This window comes from Limulus polyphemus, unplaced genomic scaffold, assembly GCF_000517525.1.
Source record: "Limulus polyphemus unplaced genomic scaffold, Limulus_polyphemus-2.1.2 Scaffold1949, whole genome shotgun sequence".
NCBI lineage: Eukaryota > Metazoa > Arthropoda > Merostomata > Xiphosura > Limulidae > Limulus > Limulus polyphemus.
This window is the reverse complement of record NW_013667559.1, coordinates 123458-134696: the sequence shown is the minus strand read 5'-3', so window position 1 is coordinate 134696 and position 11239 is coordinate 123458. Positions and strand designations below refer to the sequence as shown.

The window sequence follows — 11239 nt, the reverse complement described above, 5'->3', positions numbered from 1 at the left end:
AAATAAAAATCCCACAAAAAAATCAATATTGCCAGATTCTGGTCATGTTATTGAAATTTTGAGTCTTTGGTATTTCTCTAGAACACAAAAACCACGTAAGCCAGTGAGACCAGATCTGAATATTATCACTATAAGTCTATTATTTATTTTTCTTCTCAAAAGTAAAACTAATTTTACTATGATTTATAGTTGTTTTTTTTTATTTTAAGGTTGATAGTCTCAAATATTTTCCCCATTTAATGCTTTTCTGTTACCTTAAAAGACACAAGTGCAAGGATAAATCTACTGTTTATTAAGCAAATTATATTTAATTAACATATCTTCTCAAGACATTTTGAATAGATATTAGGAAATATCAGTTTCTTATCTTATTAATCAGGTACACAGGCTGTGCTTTTGTTAGTGAATGTGCAATAGGACAATGTCCGACTACCTTTTATATGGATGACAAATAATGAAATATTTCATCTAAGCTTTTATAAATTTTTTAAACTACTGTTTAGATAAATTGGGTAAAAGCCTAGCTAGTTAATATTTAATTCCAAGGTGGTCTATTTCTATGGGATTAAACATTAAAATTATAGTTGCTCCAAAAAATATTTCAACAGTAAAAGTGATCATGATATAAATAATAACATATGGAACTTTAAATAGCAAATCTTTGTTTTCTTACAGTCTACTACTTTAGTTTTACATATATATAAATAATTCTAATACTATAAGATACATTAATTGTAAATAGGCAATTAAAGCAGTACAATATAAGAATAATGAAATTAATACAAATAAAAACATTCACAATGAGACTAAACAAAAAATGTTTTTCTTTACCAGTCCTTGTCATCATCGTAAACTCATAATGGAAAATGTCTGCAGTCATAGCTTCCAACCATGTTAGGAATATTCCATCTATCAGACATGATCCAAACACAGATGTCAAACTAGTGAGCAGCTATGTAGAATCAGTTAAGTGTTAGGAGTTGAGTGCTTGAATCCACAATGGCTCAACTCCTACTGCCTTTCACTATCTGCACCCAGCTGTACAAAGGCAGTCTCTCTTAATATTTAGATATAAAAATAACCTTATAATAGAAATTTCTACATTTGTAAAACTCCCAACCTTCACCCTTCTTAATACTTATCACAAAGTTATGTTAAATAGAACTAATAACCCTTACTTTATTAGTTCTTAAAGTCCTATCCTGAGCTGAGACACATTACCTGAAGTTGGTCTTTCCATACAGGTATACTGAAGAAGTACCTTAATATCTTATGGTTAGTTACTTATAAAATAAGGATGACCTTGAGTAACTAACAACCTATTTATGTTCTCCAAAAGGTATTTTCAGTAATCCAGGGTATTTTTTTATCATATATTCTTGTACTTATTATGAGAGTGTGAAATCGTTTTTATTTGCCAATCTTTATAACCATTATTTTTTTTTTTATTTGTCAATAATTGGACATTATCCATAAACGAATTACTATTGTTACAAATTGTCAAATATCTTTTTAATTGAGAAATAATAGTACCTTTTAATGGAACTACATTATTTACGGTGGGTAGACCAAGGATGGGAAAACCAAAATCCCTTTTTTTTATCAAAACTAGTCAATGTACTCTTGGCTTTCATGAAATTTATATCTAGATCTAAGTAATGTACATTATTGTAACTATTATTGTTCTTCTTTTTATTATAAGTATTTTTCAACTTCAGTATGAGTTTAAAATGATCAAAAATCACAATGCCAAAAAATTGTCAAACGAAAGAGTAGCTTATCATGGAGAAAGACTGGAACTTTGCGAGAAAAAAAATGAAACGTCTGGATGCAAGTTAGAGAAAAAAAAAGAGATAGGCTTACTCACCAAGTTATGAGGTAAAATCCAGTGAGAAAAAGGAACAACCCCAAAATACAGAAGCATACTGTTCAGCCTGGTAAGACCAAACAGCCACCCATTGGGTAGCATTTCTGCTAGCATATATAAATATATATTTTGGAATTACCATACGCATACGATGACATATGAGATTAAACTGTGTTGAAGTGACAGAAAAAATACAAAACTAAATTCTGTAAATTGTTTATTATGTATAAGAAATATGTATTTGCATAATATTTATGGTATTTTAAAGAAAAATAGGAAAACTATCCAACATGTAATCCCCACAATAAATAAGTATCACTAATATCAAGAAACAAGTTTTTATTTACAGTTAGATATATAATTCACCTTCTCTAGATGCAAAACAATCCTATCATAATGTCGTACAATATTACTTGTACTTTTCATTTTACAGTCACCATCATCATCCTGAACACAAACAAATCAATTCCTAACTTCTAAAAATGTTACACATTAAAACTTCCAATCAAGACTTTTGTTCCATTTTATAATAATGTTCATTAAATACAGCTACATATTAGGTAGTCACCTTGAAAAAGTTTATGAAAATAAAACCATTATTAAGATAAACCGCTTTCGCTTTGCTAGCAGTCAAAATCTTCAAGTTTATACTTCTCTTTAGCGGAAAAATATTTAAATGTACACTGGGGACCTGTTATAATACAGTCCGCTATTGTGGAAAACTCATCGTAACGTACGGATCCATCTTGGACCCCAAAATTTTCATTCAGACTTATCTGTTTATGAGGCCTTTTTAATCATTTTATCCGTTGTTCTACAATTGGCTTGGTGGTTTTGAAAGGGCCTAGTTATACTGCAGTCTTATGACATGGACACTGTGGACCATGTTACAGTGGGGCCCCAATGTATAATCAAGATAAATTATTCCACCTTTGGACCCCAAAATTTTCATTCAGACTTATCTGTTTATGAGGCCTTTTTAATCATTTTATCCATTGTTCTACAATTGGCTTAGTGGTTTTGAAATGGCCTAGTTATACTGCAGTCTTATGACATGGACACTGTGGACCATGTTACAGTGGGGCCCCAATGTATAATCAAGATAAATTATTCCATCTTATATTTTGAAATAAATCAAGAAAACTATGATTTGACTCATACACTTCGGGAATGATACTGTATAATTGTAAACATACTAATTTTAAGTATTCAATTCAAATCTTTAAGAGCCCATTTTATCACCCTACTCAAAATAATGTGTACCAGTCTACCTCATCAAGAGATAAGCACACAAAGTTTGGGAATGGTATGAAATTAGTATTTAGTAATACTTAATATTTATTTTCATTAATGTATGATGACAGCAGTAAATGTAATATTTCAATAACATTTCAAAAACAAAAAACTTAACTGATGGTTTTAAAAATTTCAACATAATGAATAAAAAAACAACAACTATATTATCACAATTCCCTTCTTCATTTCAAAGTTATCCATTGTTACGTTATTAACAGTACAGAACAAACAGATGAGTTTTACTTGAGAACATTAGTCTTCACAAGGCTAAGGGAGAACATCTTCTATTGGTGCTTCATTTGTTGAACAGTTATCGGTAATTCAATCAATGTTGAAAAAAAGGTATATGTGGGCATGGAAAAAATTAAATATACACAGTTTTCTTAGTTTAGAATATTTGCACAATGACTATCTGCACGAGCAAACTTTACTTTTGAACTGATAAACTAGAGGTCAATGGTACCTATTGTCAAATCTTGGGCTACTCTAATTGAATAGTGGGATTTGACCTTCACTCCTATAACACACCTACAGTTCTAACATATGGAGCCCAATCGTATTTTTATGGCAACGCTATGAGAACCATGGACCCTCAAGTCCATAGTTCACAATTCTAGTCACCAGCCAATGTCTCACCCACTATACGAGGAGGAAAATATATAGTTATGTAATAAAGACATAAATTAAAATGTTTAATTTCTCTCAAAATACACTGTTTATAATTATGTTATTATTAACTTTGCCTTATTTAACTACAGAAATGATTTTTTAAGTGTTTTATAACAAATTGAAAAATATTTATTTATTCTAGTTGATGCATTGCATAAACACAAATATCTGGTACCTAAACCACCGAATTCAGTAATAATGTTTCCTTAACCTAGGAGATTATTAAAAAACCTCACCTTTTGTGGTTCATTCAATACATTTTAAGGAAAAAAAATCAAACTGGATTTACTGTTAGATAGAACCTACCTAAACCTTTCCATGTATGTTGTAAAGTACAAAATACAGAATTTTTTTCAGAGTGTCATATACTCCTAGCCAAAATGTATTGATGCAAGATCCAAATTACTAACCATTTTCGTATTAACCATAAAATCATAAATATATTACAATTTCAAATTTTCAGCACTAAATATTCCATTGATATCTTTCACTTGTGAAGAGTTAGAAGACTATTAGCGTTATGAACCAGTCAGATGCTGTGAATGAAAATATTATATGCTCAATCCGTTTCCACCATGCAATGTCACTTGCAAACATAGGAAACATTTCTAAGTATAGGTAAATTGTGATTTACAATAATTTTAATCAATAACCAAGTAGCAGAATAAGAAACAATATTTTTATAGTAAAAGGCTTAAGCTAATTTCACTTAACTTCTCATTTTAACACGTTCATATGCAGAGTCAACAAACTTGTTACATTGTTAATTTATAGCAGTGGGTCACATTCCCAAAGTAAAAGCAGCTACATACAAGTATGAGCAACTTAGTTTCTGACACATTGTATACTATGAGCAGAACACCAGAATAATCAACATTTGGATTAAAAATACACTGAATACCATTTTAAATAACCTACTATCTAATACACTAGAAGCTGACTGTGAACAGTCATCTCCGGACTTAACTGAGCAATGTTGTGGCACTGGGGATTCTCATTTTTATCTGCTCAAGCTAAATGCTGATGTCTGCATTAGAATAGAAACATTTTATGGTCAAGAAGTACAAAATTTTATACTGAAGTACATGTTATTGTGTATCATAATAGTTAAAAGCTGTCTTGTTGATCTAGAACTTACCATGCAAGTATAAATGGCCACAAGAAAAATACATTATTACTGTTGCACGTATGTGTTACACTATGTTGCATTTGAATTTAACTGAAATACTGTTGTGTGGAAATATATTAGAACTCCTTATTGCTCTGTAGTTTAAATTTGTTTTGCCTGTGAAATATAAAAATTGTTATTTAAAATGTAGGAAAAGCCATCAAAATTGGCAAATTATTGATTTTCTTACTTAATCCATGACTTGTACGTTATACATTTAATTAAAACTGTAAGAGAAAAGTAACACATAGCTGTAAGTGATTAAATGCAGTAAATGATTTAAAAGTTAAGATGTCTAATCCAAATACAAAATGATGCAACATTGTCACATTCGATTGCCTTCTGTTTTTCAACCAGTCACTGGTAGAAATACGAGATTTTCACACTCTACATTTTTCATACAGGTACAGAAGAGATTTTTTTTCTTTTTCAAAAACATTGTCCACCACAGATAATTTACTGTGGTGTTGCCATTAAAATGCCAAAACAGAGAACTAACACCCTTTATCAGAGTCAAAGTCATATCTTTAAATGATGTTAGTTTGAATTTAAGAACAATTGAAAAAGACCTTGGCTGTTCGTCAAGTACTGTTAACTACACACAGGACATTTAGAAGGTGTGTTTTGTTATAGCAAAGCCACATCGGGCTATCTGCTGTGTCCTCCAAGGGGAATCGAACCCCTGATTTTAACATTGTAAATCCAGAGATTTGCCTTGCAGCTGTCCCACCAAGGGATACGTTTAGAAGGATAACTGTTCCTATGACATAAGACATATGTCAAATATCTAAGATTCAATTCCCTGAAAAAGCAAAAGAAAACTAGAAAAACCTTCACAACGAGGTTAGCAGGTCATGCACAGATAAAAGTTTCAAAAATGTTGTAAAGATGTAGCCTTTGAGAAAGAGTAGCATCAAGAGAGCATTTAGTGCACAAAGAGACTAGCTTATGAGAAAGAATATGTATTCTAGTCTTTGAAACAGTGGCACAAGGTAAATTGGACATGTGACTAAATTATAACTGTATGGTTCCAACCAATGTACATATGTTCACCAAAGAGAAACTGTAGAAGGAATGCCAATGCTTCAGCATGCAAGAGGCTCTATGATGGTTTGGTTCATCATATCTACTGATAGTGTTGACCATCGTCACAAAACTGAGTAAATTATGGAAAGAAACTGACCGGGCAGAATTTCATCTTTCTAGGAGATAATGAACCTAAGAAATTACATGCTTATTTGGCAAAGAAAGAAAACTCAGGAAATATCCAGGGAATGGAATGGCTGCCACAAAGTCCAGATCTTAATCTCATAGAACAAATCTGGGATTTGCTGGACTCTATCCTTGATAAAAGTATCAACCGTACTAAAGTAAGCCTCTGGACACAACTTGAAGAAAAACTGAATCAAAGTACACCAGAGACTTTGAGAAAATACAGAAATACAATGCCATAAAGATGCCAAATTGCTAGTGATGTCAAAGATAGCCACATTACTAGCATTATAGAAGTTTAAAGATATTACTTGTGTATTGATTTTTAAAAAGTTTCCTGTAAGGTAAATTTGTACTAATTAAAGTTAATTTATATAGCATATCAATGACTATTTTGTGTGTAAAGCTTACAAAATGACATTTGAGGTTTTCTAATAAATGCATACTAATGTACATTAGTTTCATCACGTTTATTATGTCCTGCTTATGCTCGATTTTTTGTAGTACATATACATATATCAAGTGTACTTTGCAAATGAGTGCTATTATACTTTTAGTTACAGTAAACGAGTGTACAATAGCCTTTCCTAAACATATTGTATTAAACTAAAGTAATAAGTAATAGCAGAGTATATACAGAATTGTTAACATTTCTAAACAGAAGTATTTTGTTCAAACTTAAATGTAGCGTGTTTGACATTTGCTTTGTGTTAGTTGGCAGTCTGCTTTCTTGCAATGCCTGTTTAACAGCATACATGTACATTCTTACAGGGTTTAGTAAATATTTTAAAAGCTTTGTGGATGTTCTTGTGTTAAACAGAGAATTGTATGTTACATAGCTTATGATTGGACATTACTGAATGAAACTACACTTACATGATATAATGAAAATCATCATGATTTTTGTGGTTTTTGAGAGATGTATATTTTGTAGGCTCACAGAAAAAAACTGCAGCCAAAATATCTTAAAATGTTCATCCCTTCTAGAATATCAAATCAGACTTCTTCCTCAAAGGGTTTGAACAAAGTCTGAAACCCAGCTTACTCCTCCTAGACTATCACAGGTGTTGAATGAAAAACAAAATATTTGATATAGGAGCTCTGACCCAGAATTATACAATACTTGAGCTTTGGTCCCTACGAATTTACTTAAAGAATTTGAGCTTTATGCAAGAAAATTTACTTCAAATGCAGACTGTTGTACAGAAGAGAGAGGATCACCTATTCCACTTTATAATGGCAAAAAGAAGGATTCCTTGTATTTGTCGAGTTTATAAAAGGATTCAACAATCTAAATTTGTACAGTACTTTTTCCATACCATACAGTATGCTGCTAGCACTGAAAGTTGTAAGGATAGTTTCAAAATTCAGTGTCTAGTATAAATTACCCAGATAACACAACAATGTTTATTATACAGCTAATTATTCATTATTTCAACTAATTTTCAATCAATTATTTGAAGTGATTATGATCTAACCATCTATTTGCAAGCTTCTAGATAATGTAACCCGAGGGTACCATATTGTACGGTGTTCTGTTTGCACTGTGAAAGACACAGAAAGAAAATTCATTATCTTCTAATCATGACGCACAAAAATAATTAATTACAACTTTCAGCTAAACACAGAAACTTCAAGTTTGTATGAATTCTTGCAACTTGAAAACGTAAGGAATATTGAAATAAATTCTTTCATACAGTACCATACTTTTTTTTTGTTAAGTCAAAATTCAACCTATTCCTAAATATTGGAAAAAGTGGTTGATGTTTCAATATTACTTTCTTATAACTACAGACTTTTTTATGAGAATTTAGTTTAATATTTTACATCATCATTGGCCAATTATTATAAGGATTATCACAATATTCCCAAATCAACCTAACACAGTGTTTTCCAAATTTAAATAGCAGCACCCCCTAACTCAGCAAAGTTTCCTAATTTTTTGTTAGTGATAACTGCAAAATCAACATTTTCTTTAGCTGTTTAAAAAAAAAATTAATGAAAAATTTGGTTAGGAATGAGTTTTGAGAGCAAAGTGATAGTTTTGTTAAGTATATTATAATCATTTCCAACTGTTCTGTTTCTTCCAGTTTGGAAAAAAATGTCCTAACAGATACCAGAAGCATGTTCTAAATGTTGGAAAACAACAACAAAAAGCATACACATGCTGTACAAGAGAAATATAAAAATGTACACTGTACACTACAATCCTGATCATGACTGTAAACAGTTCTTTGAGAATTATTAATAACATACCCGTTGGATGAACAGGGAGGACACTGGGATCCCCAGGGAGTATTTGGGATGAGATGCAGATCAAGAACTTTGATTCTCCCTATGTCATTCCTCTGGGGGCCCTAATAGTACATGCTAGGTTTGATGATAATTGGTCCAGCAGTTTGCCAATTATAAGCACACACACACACACAGACTTCTGACAAGCAATGGTTTAGACTTGGATTTAATATAGATAGAAGATTTAGAGGTCTAACTAGTTGTATCATTAAAGCTCTATCGACAGTTTGTAAGAATGCATTATTACTCATATATTTTGATTCACATGTATGCATAGACTTTTCTCCACTTTAACAAACACAGATATTTGCAATGTCTTAACTCTAATCTAAGATGTACAGATTATTGAAAGGTACATAATAAAACTGAAAATTTCTCTCCTGTGTTGAACACAAATACAGGATGTCTTAACTCTAATCTAAGATGTACAGATTATTGAAAGGTACATAATAAAACTGAAGAATTTCTCTCCTGTGTTGAACACAAATACAGGATGTCTTAACTCTAATCTAAGATGTACAGATTATTGAAAGGTACATAATAAAATTGAAAATTTCTCTCCTGTGTTGAACACAAATACAGGATGTCTTAACTCTAATCTAAGATGTACAGGTTATTGAAAGATATATAATAAAACCAGAGTTTCTTTCCTGTGTTGAACACAAACAATACACAATTTTTCATTTACTGTACAGTTTAAGTATAGATACTAAAATACACCTCCAGTTTTTATATTATTATTAAATACAGAAAGTATCTTAACTCTTCTCCAATGATTACTGGCTAAACGAAGTGCGTATAACAGCCAATATTTAACATATTTTCCAATTTACAAGAAGGTTTTACAAATATAGAGGTACCCATATCTTCCTGTCATTCCTAGCTACCTACATAATTTTAATACAGCTACTTATTGTCAGTACTTTTGAAAACTTTGACGAACTTTCAATTTAGAAATAAGGAAAAAACCTGGAGACGTAAATTAACTATTACTAACATGCTGAAGCTGGTTATAGTCACGCATCTAAGAAAACTATTATTTTTCACACATGGAATGGATAGGGAATAAAATTTCAGACTAAGCTAATAAGGAATAAACATCATGAGAAATTCTCCTCATTAAATATGAGATTAACAGCACTCAGAACATCTTCTACTTTATAAGTAGGTTCCTTCAGAGCCGCTTCTGCTGGTAGGAAGTCCCGTGGCGAGTGATCAAAATCTCCTTCATCAAAGTCTTGGTTGTAGACACCTGTATGTACAAGAACAGACTTGCAGGAAATGACTCCTTCCTCAACCTGTGTAATACAAAGATACAATATTGTTTTCTGCTGGTAAAATGTATTTCACTATAATGAAAAATCCCATTTATCTTTTTGTGAAACACAGGGTACAAAACAGCTTACTTGTTAAAACACACTAGTTGAATGGCCAACAAAAAAAACATTATAAAGTTGGAATTATGGGCCTATACGAGTGACTCTCTTTAATGATACACTTGATACTAAACCAATATTTTCATCAAATATATCAGTATTTTTAAGATCCGATTATTGGTTACAAAGTGATTTCAACTGCACAATTTTTATAAGAGCAAACTAACACTGATATTGTGAATAATAATAATAATTGGTTTACATTTCATGGATAATATCTAATGTAGTTGCATGAATTATTGAAAGTTTATCATAAAATATTGTTTAATGTTGTCATCATTAATATTCATTGCAATCATTATGTGATATACTGTTTTATACTTTAGCTTTCATTTTATAAGAGACACTGTTATATTATTAACTCTCTCGCTACAGACTCGGTCAATTCAACCTAAATCTTGATTCCACTGGCACTATCTGCAATGACTATGATGACAACTAGGTCTGACAATGGGAATTCTAACAAAATCTCCTTAATGCTTATTTTCACAATAATAATAATAAAAGAAATTAAAAACAATTCGTTATTACCTTGATTGATAAAACTGGCTGTAATTTTGGTTTTGTGTGCAATGTTATTACTAATTTGAAGAAGGCTATTAAAAAATGGAATATCCATACAGATTATTCTTGTACAAATTTACCATTTTTATATGCAATTCCAATATTGAAAAAAAAACTGTCAAATTCAGATTTATTACTAATTCTTTAAATACAGTCATTAAATCTGTTTCCATAGTACTTAACAATATTCTAGATGTCTTGTTTGAAAAAATAAAAATACACCCTCAAATAACCAGAATAATTATTTTTGGATTATTAAAAACAACATTCCAGTTTTGGAATGTTTAAATAATTTAAATTTATCAAAAACTGCCAGTTCTATTTTTATATATGACTTTACTAAATTATATACTAAAATACACCTCAAAGATTTAATCAGGGTTTCAATGATTTGTTTGACAACTTTAGTATAAATAAAGAAAGAAATATACCCAAATTTAAATTCACTAAAATTAATTTTTAAAATGTACTCCATTTCTGTATTTATAACAGTTATATTGTTTTAAAGAAACAAGTATATAAGGAAATGGTGGGTATTCTAATGGGAACGAACTTTTCTTCAAATATGACCAACCTGTATCTTTTCTTTTATGAAAACTCATTTATGAAGCAGAGTTTAAATCCTAATTTATACATTTACACTTCCATTACACAGATGATTTAATATCTATAAATAATATGAATTTTACACTAAACTTAATATATCCAACAGAACTTACAATAGAAAGAAGT

The 11239-nt window shown here is 30.5% G+C and overlaps 1 protein-coding gene across 1 annotated transcript in view; it reads right to left on the bottom strand.

The window, feature by feature from the left end:
* Positions 1 to 2191: 2191 nt before the first annotated feature.
* Positions 2192 to 11239, bottom strand: part of LOC106465450 (haloacid dehalogenase-like hydrolase domain-containing 5) — a 40016-nt gene continuing 30968 nt past the window's right edge. Inside the window, exon 10 of the mRNA XM_022393352.1 lies at positions 2192 to 9805. Coding sequence (XP_022249060.1) covers positions 9608 to 9805 — 198 coding nt within the window. The 3' untranslated portion in view covers positions 2192 to 9607. The remainder of the gene's footprint in view (positions 9806 to 11239) is intronic.